Genomic DNA, 18,461 nt, shown 5'->3' on the forward strand with positions numbered 1-18,461 from the left:
AACTTCATATTGATTATAAAGTATAATGTGAAGATTAATGTAGTTTACCTCAGAGCGAAGCATGGCATTACCTTCTCCTGTTGGCGTACTGTAGTCTCCAGATTTGAGAGCTTCTTTATCTGTCCTTGGTAGCGCTGCAGCACAGCCTGTTGTTGCTGGTGTGTTTGCTGTAAATGCACCAGTTCCTTCTCTTTGTCATTCTTCTACAGAGAACAACAGGGGATCTTTTAGGCAGGAGCAGTTAATGGAATGTTTGCTGTACTTTAGAAAATACAACATACTGTAAACACAACCTGTATGACTCAACCTGTATCAATCAATGGCCTTGAGCAGAAATTATTGATGTATTATTCAAAGCAGCATTCCCATCTTTTCAGTAAGAGTAACAAAGGCATAGCAAGCAGTCAATGGATAATGCATTTGAGATTGCATGAAGCCATCCATGTAAATGGCCATAGCCCTACCGGCTCTTTGTTTAAGCAATATCAGATTGAAAGTCAAAGAGAGGCCTGTAACTCACCCTGATTAGCTCATTCTGAAGCTGCTGGATCTTATCCCTCTGATCTGCAACCTTACGACTCTCACTAGCTAGATTGCACTTTAGAGAAACTTAAAGAAAAAACTGTGGATCAGTGACAGTAGCAAATAATTCAAGGCGAAAAGGCTATTATTGAATTTAAAAGCAAGTTCCTATAGATAACCTGTAAATTTGGTCACTTGAAAGAAGAAAAATAAGAAAAAAATGCAATAGGAAAAAAACAAGAAGCCTATTAACAGATGCAAATTGGACATAATGTCAGGAATAATTAAAGAAATGCATGTTTCCAATAGTTATCCCATAATAACAAACAACCATAATAACAAACATAATATTTGAAATATTGACTTATGTTCATGTAAATATTCTGTGTTAAGGGAGTTTCACAGTTTACAGTTTATTGTACAGGACTCTCTGCGTTTAAGAAAAAGAAAGAAAAAAAGAACATTTGAAAACCCTTTACCAAATAACTCTAATACTTTTAATTTACTGTTGTTAAAATAAATTTGGTGTCATTTCATGAACATTAAAATAGAGTGTTTAGAAATGTTTTATAGCAAAAGAGCCCAGACAAAGGCGCATAAAGAGGTCAAGACCATCTATAACATTAAAAAACACTGCTGATTCCTCCATTTGCGTCAGGACTAGCTTGGATGACCTTAAAAAGTCTATGAAACCTTGTGAATACCTGTGTGTGTTTATGTTTCAGACACTGTCCTTCTAGAGATAAAGCCCTGACTGCTTATCAGTCTCTGAGTGCTAAATGAGCAGTCTTATCAAACTACGGCACAATCCACCGAGTACCTTCAACTTTCCTCTGAAATATCACACCAGCTCATAGAGCAACATTCTACTGTAGGGAAAATGTTTCAATATTAGAGTTGTAAAAGTAATGAAATCATGATTTTATTAATAAGGCTCTCTTTTAGAGGTAACAGTGGTAAGCAGTTATCCAGCACACTCACAACTGCCATCTGGCTAATGTAATCATGGCTTTCAACCATGGACGAGCAGCCTGATGAACAGATAATAACTTTTTCATTTACTGTAGGCTGGTTCATTTCCAATTAAAATGGAACACTTTTTCAAAAGCTGAATAGTTACTTTACTCTTCATCAGTGCAACATTCTTTTTGTGTGCAATTTAAGGCTGTTTAAGCAATTTATGTGTGTTGTGTTTACTCCATTACACATAAGCAACTTACCTGAGCCTTATTATAAGCATTTCAGTGTGCATATATTTTGGATACTGTGCAATGGATAAACATGACTTTACAGTATTGGAATATACTGTATATAAGATATAATATATAAGTGTCAACTATATAAACACCAAAAGACAAAAGTAAAAGTAAACTTTGTTAGTTAGTAGACATTGACAGAAGAAACTGTATAAAAGAAAATGTTCTACCTATTCTGTCTGCAATTTCAGCCTTGGTCATGACGTCAATGTCAGTGTCATTGAGCAGCGTGTGCCCTAGGTCTTGGTTCATGGAAAGCTCACTACGAAGATGGCTGTTCTGCTCCTCTAGACTGGCCACCTGAGAGCGTAGAGCGAGGATGTCCTCTGCCATTTTACACATGGCGGAACGATATTTCTCCAGTTCCTGATGGATAAAGAAATTAATATTTGTCTAGATTTAAAAAGGACTGCAAAAAGATAAATGTTATCCACAGCCCTTTTATCATACAACAACCTGCACAGGTGAAGGTCTGAAGCAGTGTAGGTGCATTACTCATGAGCACTGTGGCAATGCTCCCCAGATGCATGGAAATATTTCCATTAAGGCACAAACTTAAATATGATTTAGTATTGAAAAGAAAAATAATTCTCTTTACAGTAAGCTTGTCATTGTCCAGGAAATTGAACATCATAAATTTCAATAATAATAATAATAATAATAATAATAATAAAAAACATTTGACTTATTCACACTAGCAATTTTAAACATTGGAATAGTTCCAAACAGCAGATTGTAGTTACAAACCCTATTCAGTAGGTGTCCTCAGACCCTTTATGTGTCCAATACAAACACAGAATTTAGATTGGAACATGTTCCACACTGCCATAACAGGATTAACACCAGTCATTTTTTATGGTGTGTTTGTCTCAGCTGCCTTCATGTCTGCCTAATTAACATCCATGTATTATCATTATAATCATGTTGAAGCATAAGTGGGACATGAATGCAATGAAGTCTACCTACGAAAAAAAGAAAAAGAGGATAATTTCTATATCTGTTTATGTAAAAATAAAAAGCCAAATCCCTTCTATATAGGACAGCATAGCTAAACCTGATTTGCTGACATAAATGTTTTATATAACATATCATAAAAAAGAGAAGTTGAAAATATTTTAAATCTGTTTTCATTTAGGAAATTAATCTTTTTTTGTGTAAATGCATTTATGTTTTAAAGATGTAAGTTGAAATATTCTGTGATTTTTAGAAATACTGGAAATACCATGAGTACGTAAGAACATGATCATGCAAACCTCATACACATTTTAAATAACTGCAGGTGCTTTTCTGCCTAAACCATTCAAACCCTGACTTTAATTACTTCAGTTGCTTTAAACGGTAGCTCAGCTGGTTATGGCTCCTGTATCATGGCTGGCCCTGCACTTTGACCCCAGTTATAGAACAAGTTCTTTATGCAAATAAATAATTTTACTGTGCTGTGATGTACAATGCCTTAAACAGATATGTGCCCCCTTCCTGATGTGTTGAGATCATCAAACAACTTTTAATATCACACAAACATAACCTGAGTAAATACAAAATGAAAAAAATACACAATGTTTTAATAAGAAAAAGAAACAGTTCAAACCTCCCTGTCCCTTTGTGAAAAAAATAATTGTCCTCTATTACTTTCATAAAACTTCATAACTGGTTGTGCTGCCCTTGGTGGCAACAACTGCAGTCAACATTTGCAATAACTGGCAATGAGTCTTTCATATCACTGTGGAGGCATTTTGGCCCACTTCTCATAGCAGAGTTGTTTTAATTCTGCCACATTGGAGGGTTTATCCTGTTTAAGGTCGTGCTACAGCATCTCAATTGGATTTAGGTCCAGACTATGACTATGTCTCTCTAAAACCTTAATTTGTTTTTGAGCAATTCAGGGGTGGACTTGCTGGTGTGTTTTTTGATAATTTTCCTGCGGCACTACCCAAGTTTGTGGTCACAAGCTGGACGTTCTCAGGATTATCTGGAGGGCAAAGAATTCATTGTTCCATAAAATGTAGCAACTACTACCATGTTAGACTCTTTGTATGTTTTTTCTTTTTACTTTTTTTAATGAAATGCTATTTTTTACCAGATGTAACGGAAAGCACACCTTTCAAAACTTTTGTTTCATTTGGCCAAAGTGAGGTTTATCAAAAAAAAAAATTTGGTAAATGTGAGATGAGCCTTTGTTTGGAGACATCTCAAAGACGTTTTTTTTTAATGGTCAGCAGCGACTATCACTTTGCCCAGTGTCTTTCGTATTGTTGAAACACAAAGACTGACCAGTGAGGCCTGCAGTTTATTAGATGCTGTTCTGGGTTCTTTTATGAGCTTCTGGATGAGTCATCTTTGTGCTCTTGGAGTAATTTTGGCCACACCTGGGAAGGTTCACCGCTGTTCAAAATTTTCTCTATTTGTGGGTAATGGCTTTAAAAAAAAATTAAAGACTGATATCCTGTATATTACTTTGTTTTTTATTTATTTTCTTCAGATTGTGGCATGATGTATTGCTTTTTAAGATATTTTAGCATGCCTTACTTTGTCAGCCATATTCTGAGTTACATATTCAATAAGTTATTTTCTTGATTCAACAGGTGTGGCAGTAATTATGTATGGTGAACCCTGCTGTTGTCTGACTTTAGATCTTGGTATCATGTAGATACTAGTTCATAGCCCTGTCTATCATTCAGGACCCATCATTGTGATAAGGGGGCGGGGGTGGGTGGGTATAAAGAAGATGGTCAGGGATGGGAGGAAAGAACACATGTGATTAGGAGATTCCAATCTGGGCCAGTGTGGAGGCAGCTCCCCTGGGTCCTCTGGATGAAATTGAGCGCCTAATTGAAAGGGCACAGAAGCAAGGTGAGAATCATGACTGATGATGAGATGGGAGACTAGGGATTCACTGGAAGAGGAAAGAAGTGGAGGGGTGGCATCTAATGAGGAGCCTGTGCAAAGCCATATCATTTTGTTAAAATAAAAAAGTAAAAAGGATAAAGAAGGATAGAGACAAACAGTAAGCTCCCACTGAGAGAGTTGAGAAGAAAGAATACCAGAAGCCATTTACAGCCCACACAGAACTTAGCTTGAGGAAAAATGCATGGGTCTCTCTCTCTCTCTCTCTCTCTCTCTCTCTCTCTCTCACTTACTCACTCACTCACTCTGTTTCTTTTTGTGTGCCTGATGAAGTCATGCCAATATATTCTCTCCATTTCATTTCTACCTCTGGTGTTTGGTGGTTTAAACAGTCTGGCTGCCTGTGGCTAACTCTTTTTCTTTCCCCAAAACACAGGAATAATATTAGTAAAAAAGCAATGTTTTCAATTTAATCAATATTCTTATCCATGCTGCTGCATAATGGAACATGTGTAAATGTTAATCTATTCAAGCAGTGGCTGTATTTCCCTGGTGACAAAGAAAATGAGACAGACATACATTGCTTCTATGAAAGATAAAATCTCTTTAGAGACTCTACCGGAGGTCTGCAAAAATGTTCATATTTTTAGATATATTACAAATCCTATGCACCAACATTTGTGAGATAGAAGTCAATGTCCTCATCTGACAGGGAGTTTACAGATGGAGCTATAGGAGCTGTACTGGAGTATTAATTCTCACAGTGGGTGCATTATGCAAAACTTACTTTTGTATTGTGTTCAGTAATCTCTGCAGTACGTAGATCATCACCCTGAACAATTGGCACTGGAAGTCTGAAATATCACCAAAAGAACAAGATTATATATATTTTTTATTTAAATGGCAATAATGTAAACAAAAAGAGTTCAGAGTGAAATTACAATAAAAGTAAGTATGGCTAAAATTAAAATTGATGCAGGTTACCTCTCACATGGGGAATAGATTTCGAATGTTTGGTTGAGCTCTAAGGCCCTCTTGGATTTCTTCTGTTCCTTTGGCTCTCCTTTGCTCTGTTGAGGAGCATCAGGTGTCCTGAAGAAATGCTGATATTCTGGAAGGATCTTTGAAAGGGCATCATATGAGGGTAAATCAAATCCATCCCTCTGACGCTAAACAAAACCACAGAGAATAAGCCAATCATTAAATAATCACCGTTTGCTAAGAAGATGTAAATGATGTACAAATGCAAATACACTGTGTAGAAAGTTCGTTATTCTTGAATTACATCTGATGAAATGCACAGTAATGACCATACAAATAGTGTATACAGTTATTATTATTATTATTATTATTATTATTATGTAAAACTATATACTGGAAAAGACATCTTCTACTAGGTTTTAAACCTGTTATCAAATTCAGCCTTAGTTGCAAGAAACTATTTTTACTTGTGTATTATGGTGATATATTGCAACTTCAAACTATATATATATATATATATATATATATATATATATATATATATATATATATATATATATATATAAAACCCAGCCCTTTTAAACAAACACCGCTGTATTTGCCTTCTCTGTGCAGAAATTATATGCTAATCTAGGAAAAACTTTACAATCTAGATACTGTAAATGAAAGAATCAATAAGCAATTCACAAAATTTGTCAGCTTTACCACCATCAGTCTACGCACTCTTTATCATACCTGTGTACTGCCAGGAAGGACCTGTGGTTCCTTAGAGCTTTGCATTATATTTGGGATTCATAAACATTATGTGTGGTAAGAGAAAGAGCACTAGGCTGTTTCTACAACACAGGCTTTGCTTAGCAACTCCCATAACCGCAATGACTTCCCGCTTTTATCTGTGTTTGGACTGCATTTCAATGAACTTTTCACAAGTAACATGTTGTAAAGAAGGCATTTTTCTTTTAGCAAAGAAACATAGAAAAACTGAAAAATAAATCAATTAAGGCACTTTAAAGCTGGGTTAAATTATTAAAGCCCAATGAAAGACCTTGCCCCGCCTTCATCATCTGCTAATGAATGGTCTGTTTGCACAAAAGGAGAAGAAGATTGATGAGCGGGTTCTGTGATCATGCTGTGAAAGCCTTGTTCCTTATTCTGACTCTGGCTGGCAGCACAGCAAGACAAATGTTAACTTCTGAATACAAGATGTCCTTCCCTCCATGACACAAATCAATAATCCATTAATTCAACTGTCTATATATAGATTTTACATTTTAGTCTTGGTAATTCTGACTTTCTGATAATTTAGATTGAAAACCATAAATACTATTCCTAAGTGATGACTTTGTCTCTCATATTTTTTCTCTTGGTTTAGTCATGAGCACACCCACTGCAGTGTTACGTTTCTTTAAGTGAATGGCCACCACCAATGAGATTAATATGAGTGAAGGTTGTAGGTTGCATAGTGACAGTGGGGAAACAAACCCAAAAACCTTTCTATGCGTTGAGGACACAGCCAATAGCAACCTCTGAGATATCTAGTCATAAATGGTACATTTTCATAGATGCAAATACTTACTGTAACAACTTAATCTGTCAGGCGTGCAAAGAAAAACTCTTGACATAGCCTTATGCACAACACAGTAGCCATATTTTATGTATTAGACTTTTTTGCCAAGCAAAGATTCCTAATGTGTTTTTTACATTTCTGATTTAATTCATGATTAATAATTAATTCCATCTTTCCTGCAAACTGCATCTGAGAGAGAAGAAAAAGAAGAGAAGTGTGGAGGAAATAAGAGAGATCTGAGAACATTGGAAGGAAAGACAGGCAGTAATTAACAAAAACCCATAAATAAGTATCTAATTAAATGTTTATTATTATCCATTAAATCACACTGAATTATTATTATTATTATTATTATTATTATTATTATTTAAATGTCACATTTAGTGTCACATTTACATGTCACATTTAGTGGTTCAGTTACCAGAAAAGAGAGAGATGGAGCGAGAGTAAGAAAGATAGGCAGACAGTCAGATAGACAGACAGACCGGGAAAGAATATGAGTAATATGACACCAGGTGGCAAGCTGATTGCTGTGCTCTGTGAGCTCTATGCTTGGAGGCTTGCCTCTGTCATCCTTGCATCAGTATTCAGGACACAGCCTGCTAAATGCAGCAAATGGGCCTTCACAAGACTGACAGACTCAAGTCTGTCGCCGCCACACAGAGCTCAATTAGCCTGTCAGAACAGGGCTACGTCCCCGGAGGATCCCTTGCTGTTGCTCCTGGGCTCTGTCTGCACCTTCTCCTTCTTTCTCCTTCTCAAGTCCTTTTTACCTTTTCCAGTGCTCATATGTATTTGTTACATTTTCACCTGGTAATAGTCTCTTACTTATTTTATTTTACCCATTTTTGTTTCTTATCTATAATACACAAAGATACATTTTTTTCAACATTTGTGCAGGCTTGTTTTGCTATCTCAAAAGTAAAGATATACACCAATCAGCCACAACAACCACTGCCATATGAATTAAATAACATTGATTAGCAATTATATAACAGTAAACTGGAGACAGGCTCATGGACACCCACGGCTTACCCATTTTTACGGGGACCAAAGGCTACCCCATCTAGTCTTATCCCACATAAAAGGTATGAGGGCCACCGTACAACCTATAGCACCGAAAGGATAGCAGGTAACATCTTAGTGCCAGACACCACTGCGGACACACAGAGCTCGTGTGGTGTCATGCCCTGGCGCTGACCCAGTGGCTTAAGGGGCATCTGCACATTACTGGGCATAAAGTTTTGCATTTTAATAACCAGAGAAACAATGAGCTCTAAGCTCTGTTCATGTCTTGAACAAAGTCTCCTTTAAGCCCCAAAGCAATGAAGAAAAATATACATCACATTTTAAAACACCACTTAACCCAGCATTATTACATAAACACACTGTTTGTTTTTGCTTATTTAATAATTTAACAAATACAGTATGCATAGTTCAGTACAAAATTTTCAGTTGACATGCTTTCTGCTTCTTATAACTGGTATTTGAATCTGAGTTGCATGTCATATCATATATCATCCCATTCTTCATTACTTTTTAAATCTTAAATTTTTTTTAAAATCTGAGTCTTAGAGGATGTAGAGAGGATCCCTTTGCACTCCACCTTGTGATCTAATCCAGAAATACTATAGCAGGGATTTGACTTTAGGCACAGCTCGCAAATAGCAAAATTTACCTGCGTGAGACAGCTTCTATAATTAAATTTATTATATAAAGTGACCTGACTGAAGTGTGAGCATGAACACGTGAGGTACAATGACTGATCCTAATTTATCTTTAATAACCTGAAACAACATTACCACGACTTAAATCAATCTACACTCTATTGTTTGGTTTAGGTTATTAGTTTAGGCCAAGGCCTGTCAGTAAACTGCCTGGTCAGCGCTTTGTGTGGGATTTGTGTATGGCGCTGCTTATGAGTGTGAATGGTATGTGCGTGTCAAGGACAGAAGGCTTGGTGAAGGACATTTTGCTGGATAAGATGCATAGTAATAAACATTTGTGGTGCAAAATCCCCAGCCACTATTCATATATATTCTACATTAAACATTTAATGCCTATGGCAAAAAATAAAAATATCACAACATATTGATCAGAACTAAACTGATAAAATATTATGAAAAATAATTAAACCGCAGAGGAGTTATTTTTGGCAATTTATTAACACTTTAACAACATAGTTCTCAAATGCATTAAAAAATAGCAAATGTAAATATAATAAATATAGTTAAATGTATTGCCTAGTGTTTAAAATACATACACACATAAATCATAAACACACCCAGTAACTGACTCAATTTCAAGAACTTCTTTATGGTTTTTGGTTAATACAAAACCATGCAATGGGTGAGATGCCAAACACAACCTGGATGTGATGTTTGTTCATCATATCAGCTGGTTGGTCATTTACTCTCTCACACCTAGGGGCAATTTATCATATCCTGTCCACTTACCGGCTTTGGAAGTTGGAGAAAAACAAAGAACTTAGAAACCCACCTGGACATGAGGAGAGCATGCACAGAAATTTTATGTAGTAACTGTCTAAACATATTGATTATTATTATCTTCATAAAAATCACTGCTACTGCTCCTGAGGATGGCAAAATGCCTTGAGCCACACCCACACATGTCTGTGCCATGCTACATACAATCAGATGTCGGATATAAATCTCACTAAGTCATCCAAATTTTAAACAAGTAAAATTATGTGGCTGGATTTCATTAAGTGTTAAGACAATGTTTAAACACAGACATCCTTTAATCCTTTTATTAAAAGTTAGTTATGAGGATACTTATGAATTTACAAGTGTGACACCCCACGCACCATGCAAGCCACAATTTTACGCTACTGGTACACATTCACCAGTTACACCCGTCTCTTCCCTTTGGGCTTCTGTGACCTTCTCAAAGTATAGTACAAGCATGGCATAATGGTTTACACTGAGAGTGACATTTACACATGCCAAGCTGAGCAGAAAAACACTTCATGTTTTTTATGCACAACAGGAATATAGTTTCCTCTAGCTAGATATACCTGAAAATTTCACAGGATTGGATTTACCTTTTTAAATAAAACTTGACACACACACACACACACACACACACACACACACACACACACACACACACACACACACACGCCGTAAGCAATAAGTGGAGCTTGGTCTTAGACCCATCTCATCTTAAGAAAATTGATAGGGTAGTGGTAGGGGGATGGGCGTGTGTGTGTGTGTGTGTGTGTGTGTGTGTAAGATTGAAACCTGATCATAGAATGCTTAATGGTGCAGTAATATATTATGTGACATCTTTTCTGATGCAGTATGTTAGTTTTTACATATGAGGAGGTTAGTGTACTCCATAAACCCCTATAAAGCCATTAACTGGACACATCCCAGCACATCCAAGTCATTGAGAGTTAATAGATGCAGATCATAAAACTAATGCAATCTGCCTACAGCTATAATTGTAGAGGAATAAAAATATTCAGTAATGCAATCATACCCCAAAAGACAAACTTAATGGAACAAATAATTGCCTGATAAATTGCTTAGGCTCTAGTGCGCATATCAGCAGAGAGCAGGAAGACATTCTCACTGCTCTGGACAGAGTACCGAATAACCATAAAACACATACAAACACAAAAGACCAGGAAAATATATTCCACAATAATCTGCATCTTCCCTTAACCATTCACCCTTGAACCTTTGACTCCTGCTGATGTCTTTCTGGTCAGAGTGTGTTAAGATGAAGGAGATGTGTAGGAGAACAGACAATACAAGTAAAATGTTGCAGAATGTGATTGTGAAGGAGTTCATGAGGAAGAGAGCATAAGCATAAGCAGTGATAGTAATAGAGGGTGTTTTTTTAATGTCTCAATAGCGTCCCCCCCCCCCACGTCTCTCTCTCTCTCTCTCTCTCTCTCTATCTTGACTACAGAGCTGCTGTAAACGGATACACCAGCATCCCTGGTGCTTCAAAGGAAGTCCAAAGAGGCAAACCAGTTTCTTGCTGCTTTCCCCTGTGAGTCACAAGAGACTGTTATCAGAAAGGACCAGGAGCTCAGCATTACCAGCACTGCTCAGCAGTAAATAACACAAGCAGTAACACAGTTTAAATGTCTCAGGATAGATAGTGAGACTTTACACTCCAAATTTATTCCAAGCCTATTTCTATTTCAAAATCAATGTAAAATAAAAATTTAATTCAATTCTGCATTAATTAGAATTTATTTATTTCAATCCTAGGCCTGATTTTAGGATTACCAACAGAACTGGATGGGTTTATAAATGCATGGAAAGTCTAGAGACTAAAGACTCTTTGCGGTAAGGTTACACAGTGATGTAGCCCATGTTGATGAAAGCACCTGCAGGGATTCTCAACAAAGATCAGCCTTGAGTCTGGGACTGTGTTCTTTTCTTTCACACAGATCTATAGCTTCAACCTTGCCTCCTACCTCTAGCATCCTCCCACGCTATGCCTTCACACACATGCCTACACACCCACACAAATACAGACACACACACATTTCAGAACCCCCTCCAGCTTGAGTGTCATTGTCTCTCAAGGCCGGTAATGTGTTGGCTTTGCACACAGTACAAAAATCCAGCGATTTGAATTGGCTGGACAGATCTGAACCTGTACCCATTGGCATTGTTATAGTCTCGCATGGAAACCATGAAAAGCGTTGTGCGATGAGAAGAGGACACTTGACTGGATTAGCAAGATGACATCCAGAACCTAAAGTGAATACTTCATAATCATTGGGCTGAAACGATCAAGATCCCAAAACAGATATTTTGCTTGAAGTTAAACTGAGGTCAGAGTTTTGCTTGGCATTTGTGCGACAACATACAACTTGCCTGTTCCCACGACAGAAATTATGAAAGTGTAACAGCTTGGATGTAAAAGTGCCAGGAGAAAAAAAAAAGGGTTCTTGTTGTTTTTCAGACAAGTTTCTGTATTGTTCTGTTTGAAACAATAACAAAAGAGAAAGAAACTGAAGCAAGACTTCTCTGTGAAAGACAATAAAACAACATTGGCCTTTAAATTCTTACCAACCACTAGATGTCACTGTGGGCATGTACAGCTGTGCTACTCTACCCTGAGGCCAAATAGCCAGTAGGACAGACAACAGCAAAGCAGACACTCCTCACACTGCTGCAGTTGCCTGTCCCATAGGAGCACAGCTCAAATTCCTATATCTATATGTTAGTAGGCATGTGTGTTTAAATAACGGGTCATTTCTAAGATCGTCGGCAAAGACAGCATAACATTATTCCACATCTGAACCCCAGGCCACTCCAGTTGGGAAAACCACATGTATGGCAATAAAAAAATACATAAATGATTTATTACAAAGCAAGACGGAGCTCCAACATGGGCTTATGTTATTATGTTTGGCAAGTAATGCTTCATGATCTTTTTAATCTTTCTGAAACATTTTATTTGAGGAAGCTAGTTCACACAGGTTTTTTTTTTCTTTTCTTTTTGGTAGTTAAAAAGGAGCAAAAAAACATCATTGCTTTCTTTCCTTACTGTCTATTTTTTAAACATGGACAAAGAAATAATTTTCATTGCTTATTTCTATCTTTAATAGTTGCGATTGTTTTAGATTGCCGGGAAAAGGATTGGGCAGATTCTTTTCAAGGCATTCAATCTGAAAAGAATCAATACACTATAAGGCGACTTGATGAATTCAAAATGTGTACTCAGAGTGAATATTGACCAGGTTTATATGCACAGCCATTGACAGCCACTGTGTTCCCAATCAATATGGGGCTAATGCCGAATATTGAATATTCAATCTGTCTGAGGGTGAAGTATTATAAGAATATCAAACAAATTTGAAGGAACATGGGTATGCATGTGCATGCATTTTTGACACCCTAATTAGTGCTAAAAATACAGACATAGTAGACAATATCCCATTTACACCTTTAATAACATTTTTAAGTGTATCCTTGAGAAAAGCTTTCTTTAAAATTATTTGGGCAGTTTGACTTTTCTAGTTGGAAGTATGTTTAAGAGAGAGAGATCTTTTACAGTGAGGTTATCCATACAGTTAAGAGACAATTTTAACTTTTTAATCAAATCGCCCACACAATTACATATTAATTATTACAGAGATTGGTTGTTTTACACGGCATCTCTATCACTGTATGTAATCAATATAATTGATATGCGCAAACCACAATGGGCGGAGTAGTGGAGATGGAGACTGGGTGTCTTGCAGGGGGGTGGGGTTTTATAAAATGGACAAAAGACACAGGAAGAGAAGGAAGGATTGAAGAATACAAGAGGGAGATGTAACTGAGAGATGAAGAGAACTGCATGGATGTGACTCACAGCAGTCTACAGGAGGGTGTGGTGGTCTGAGAGGGGAGGAGTGAAAAGGGCTGTTGAGAGTGTGGGGAGGTGGGGGGGACTCACTCACTCTCTCTCAAAGGACTTGTGGAGGGTGTGGTTTTCTGTGAAGGAAGTGCTGTCTTCACTGTCTGCCTACTCTAGCACCAGCGCTGTGTGAGGAACTTCTACAACAAGAGAAGCGGTTCGTTTGGCTCAAGGGGGAGTCTGGATGCTATAAAACAAAGACATTAGCAACACACACACACACACACACACACACACACACACACACACACACACACACACACAATGAATTATCTGTACAGGAAACAGTATAGCTCTATACTGTGATTCAATTCAAATAGTTATGGCACAATGTCATTTTAATCTACACAGTTGAATTGTATAGCTGACCCACCAAAAGAGAGACAAGAGTGAGCTAATGCAGAAAGAGACACCCTAGATAACCTTGAAATAAAAGCCTTTCAGAGGTGGGTCATGCAGCTATAATTGACACTAAGGGTTGAGTAAGGAATTACGGCCCAGGAGAGCAGAGGCTGCCAGACTAAAACCCAGGCTCCATCAACCAGCACTCTGCCCTAAATGGGCACTGTGTGCTGGAAATGGCTTTCCAGACTCTAAACTAATGTAATTATAAGCGGATGCAGAACTGATCCAGCTGTTGTACATAATTACATCACATTACATTTTTTTGGTCTCTTATGCAGGTCAACTTTACTTATTTCTCTGCACAGGAAGAAAATAAGATTAGATTTCACTGATGTGACTGTTGTAAATTAAAAGAAAACATAATAATGCAAGTAAATGCAAGTGCCCTACAGGAAGTCAGTAAAATAAGAAAAATCTACTTAAAAAGTATGTTTATACAAAATCATTTTTAAATAACTATACATAGTTTCTATATGATGTCCCTGTACACTCTAACTGTTGAAGTAAATGTTATTTTATTAACAATGTCAGAATGGTAATACAACATAAATCAATAAATAAATAAACAAACAAACAAACAAAAAACTAACTAACTAACTAACTAACTAACTAACTAACTTACTTACTAATAAACTAACTAACACAATATAGTCATATTTATTACTTTTACACCAACTTAAAAAAAAATCTATATTGATGTCATATATTTATATTATATATAAATACAATTTATATATTTTTTATACTTTTCTGATGCCATTTATTTATATGTCAAAAATGTTAATTAAACATATAGAATTAAAATTATATAAAAAAAAGAATGAAAAAGATGACAAGGTAAAACTGTATATAAATACATGTCCATAATTCATATATAATTGAACTAACACAAACTAATCAGTTATCTGGTTTAAAGAACTTGGACAAATTTTGTGACCAATGTGACTTTCTGGTAACTAGGGTAATAACTCATGCAGCTGTCTAATCAAAGTCTCAGATATGCACGGACACACATCCACACCCACCCACAGACATTTAACAACATTTACCATTCTTCTGTCATTCCTTTCCCACCTGAACGCTTCTCCCCAGACACACGATTGACCTTCTGTGCCAGCCGTGTCAAAAACAAATGGCAGCAGTGCAGAATCATTTATTACAGTCTCATTGAGCTGCTGCTCATCTGTATTCCGTAAACCTCTTCCAAACAGTAATGAGCAGGGCAACAGTTATATTGTTCTGTACATGTTGTTTTTAATTCTATACATTCATCCTCCAGCACACTGCACGGACTGTAAGCACATTCAGGGGCATTATTAACATCCCTCAGGAGCACATGACAAACCCAGAATACCTCTTCACTCCAAAATCAGCAACCAGTTGCAGCAGCAAGTCTCTGGGCTCTGTCCATAGTGCTGAGCCAAACAAAGGCATCAAAGCCTGAATCGGGCTTCTTCTGAGGCTCAGGGCTGGGGAGGCACCATGTGCACTTGATTCAATTAACAGGTTTCAGAGGTCTCCCCTGGGAGAAGGGAGCACAGCGTGAGGGGGAAGCATAAGTGTGTGTAGTCTGACAAAGACATGGCTCAACCCCCAATGCCCCGGCTCAGTCCACCTCATTAGTCAAGCAAGTGAGTGTGCCTCAAAAACATAGGAGCACACATGGAGGCAAGCATGCGCTTAGAAACAATATGTGCACATGCTTTTCACTCAAGCACACACACCTCTACACACATTGTACATTGTCGAAAAAATGTCTGACACAAACATTGCTATGCTATAAGTTCTGCTCAGCAATACTGTATACTCTAAAATTGCCTCATTCTGCATCATTCTCTTTTTTCTATGTTTAAATACCACTATAACTCTTAGACCTTTTTCTATCTGATTCTATATAACACATCTGGTTGAATATATAAAATGATGCATTTTGTGATGAGAATGTAAATTCTGAAAATGATGAAAGAGATGGGGATTGCATGCTAGACGACAACACTTTCACAGCATTTGCATTCAAACCCTGTGCTGCCAGTCGTTTTACACACAACAGATGTCTGTATTTCTGCATTTGTCGGGTTGTCAGAATCATTTTGGGAACTAATGTGAAATTTGAAACTGGAAAAAAATTTGAGCACCTGTTTGCCTGGCATCATATATCTATAGGGGTTTGTTTAGTAGAAATTCTAAAGAAAAATGCATTACCACTACGCATACTGTATGATTTTGAAGGGCAAGCTGAGATTACATTATCGTCCAACAATAGTTTTCTTGACAAATGTGAATTTAAGGATATGTGAATGAAAGATAGATGTTGCATGGCTGGTAAGACTAAATAACAAATCATGCAATGAATCAATCTAAGACAATTCAGTTTTAATGAAAACCATGTCTTAACTTGCGTGAGCTGGCAAGAGTGTGAATTAATCTGCAAGGCAGTGCATTTGCACCCACCCACTCACCCACCCCTTCACACTCATATGCACACACATGTACTTATTCACACACCTGCTCTGCCCCTTCCTGGTCTCTCGTTTTACAGCTGCAATCAAAACCGTGGCTAGAAAGATAATTACATAGAGTCTGCAACCACTGGTCCTCATGAACCGGGGCAGGTAAAAAAACATTTCAGTGCTGCAATAACAGTCCTCTGAGTGATTTCCTCTGCATTTAAGGCACGAATGGGACCACTCATCTATAACTGAAAAAAAAAGGATGGTAAAAAAAAAAAGGAAAAAAATTATTTTACTCATCAGCTCTGTTCTCTCTCTCGCTGCATTACTGTAAGTGCCTCAGAAGCTTCAGCTTACAGCTGGGCTTAACGTTAACATGTTAACTCCTTTCATACAGTGTACTCCTGTTTTTCTCCCCCTGCTCATCTTCCATTATTTAGTGTCATTCCAATTCTGTTTGTTCACTTCACACCACTGTGTCTCAGATCCAACTCTCACACACAATTAACACTCCAGCACCCAGCCCCACATTCGCAGTTGCCCACCCTCACCCTCCTTTGGGGCTGCCAAGCAGAGCTGGAGCTTTAAACTGCATGCTCATGAACACCATGTAGACCAAACTTGAGCTATTATTTTGAAATCTGCATCTAATTATCAATTTTAAAACAGTGTTGCAAATATTTTTTTTAAGATTTTACTAATCAGGTAATTGTTCCGTCATTACAGCCTATTGTTCTTCTACCTGTTGTATTGGGTAGAGTAAACAAAGTAGCTGATGTAATCGACACAGTGACATCACAAATGATACATATGATAAAATGAAAGCTAAATATTCAAATGTTTTGGAAAAAGAATTACATATTAAATTGTTATGAAGGACTTTGAGGAGAAATGAGAGGTTAGTAAAGGGAGGGAGAGAAAGAGAGACAGATGGAGATGGATACTGTGACTAAGAGTGCTCCGGAGAGAGACAGTAAACTGCTCCTTGTCCCCTGCAGCCCGTAAAAATGGCTGCATTAAGATAATAATGCTGTATAGAAATTATTAAAGGGCAATAAAACAGCTTTACTACCCTCTTCACACCATGTGTGTGTCTGTGTGTGTAGGGCATGCAGCTTGTCACAATCAGGTGTTTTACTGTGGAAGACTTGGCTATAGATGAACGCTAGGTTTTTCTAATCTTATAACGCAGCTAAGAGATCTTACTATGCTGTACAGTAAATATGTATTAGAAAAATTTAATTACCTGTATTATACATTATTTCACTGTTGTTTTATTACTGTTGCTTTCAAAAAACATCATTTGAAACATTACACTATACCCTATATTTTGGCCTTTACTGTATTTCTAAATTGTTTATTTGGCTTCTAGGAAAAAAGAGCACATTTAATTGCCATGTGATTAGGAAAAATCCTTATGAACAGCAAGAGAAAGAAATGAGGTAAAAGACAGATGGGATTTGATTGGTGGATATTGCTCTTGTTTACAAACCTCTGAACCAATGAGACACAGCACAAGACTGACGGAGGGCGACGTGTCTGAAATGGTCCGCAGTGAGCCAGCCTGTGCAACATAGCATATATATGACACCATTAATACTAAATCATGTATTTGTTTAAAGGACTGAGAGTGAAATGTTAGGACTTTTGAAAAACAGTTTTAAAGAAGATCAATTCCAAAAATCTCTCATTGGTAGCAATATGTTATATACATATACAAACCAACAGATTCTCAGAAAAAAATATATATATATTATTACAATAGAAAAAGAATCATTTAAAAAAAATTCTCCCTTGAGCACCTGTAGAGGTACTGTAAACACTTTAGTCTTAAGCCTTTCTGGCCTCTCTGCTGCTGGACTAGACTCATGCTACAGTATAATGCTGCAGGATTCCTCAATTATATTCCTCATTATATATATATATATATATATATATATATATATATATATATATATATATATATATATATATATATAATTTTTTTTTTTTTTTTTTTGCCAAAGCATATTATGACCAGATAAAAACAGATAAAAAAATGTA

At 36.9% G+C, this 18,461-nt stretch overlaps 1 protein-coding gene across 1 annotated transcript in view; it reads right to left on the reverse strand.

The window, feature by feature from the left end:
- The window catches only part of ccdc33 (coiled-coil domain containing 33), a 31,015-nt gene that overhangs the window by 1,452 nt on the left and 11,102 nt on the right, over positions 1-18,461 (reverse strand). Inside the window, exons 2-6 of the mRNA XM_053512267.1 lie at positions 5,607-5,791; positions 5,410-5,476; positions 1,949-2,144; positions 521-609; positions 72-203 (exon numbers count right to left, since the gene is read on the reverse strand). Coding sequence (XP_053368242.1) covers positions 72-203; positions 521-609; positions 1,949-2,144; positions 5,410-5,476; positions 5,607-5,791 — 669 coding nt within the window. The remainder of the gene's footprint in view (positions 1-71; positions 204-520; positions 610-1,948; positions 2,145-5,409; positions 5,477-5,606; positions 5,792-18,461) is intronic.

The sequence above is a fragment of the Clarias gariepinus genome, chromosome 2 (assembly GCF_024256425.1).
Source record: "Clarias gariepinus isolate MV-2021 ecotype Netherlands chromosome 2, CGAR_prim_01v2, whole genome shotgun sequence".
In the NCBI taxonomy this organism is placed as follows: Eukaryota; Metazoa; Chordata; class Actinopteri; order Siluriformes; family Clariidae; genus Clarias; species Clarias gariepinus.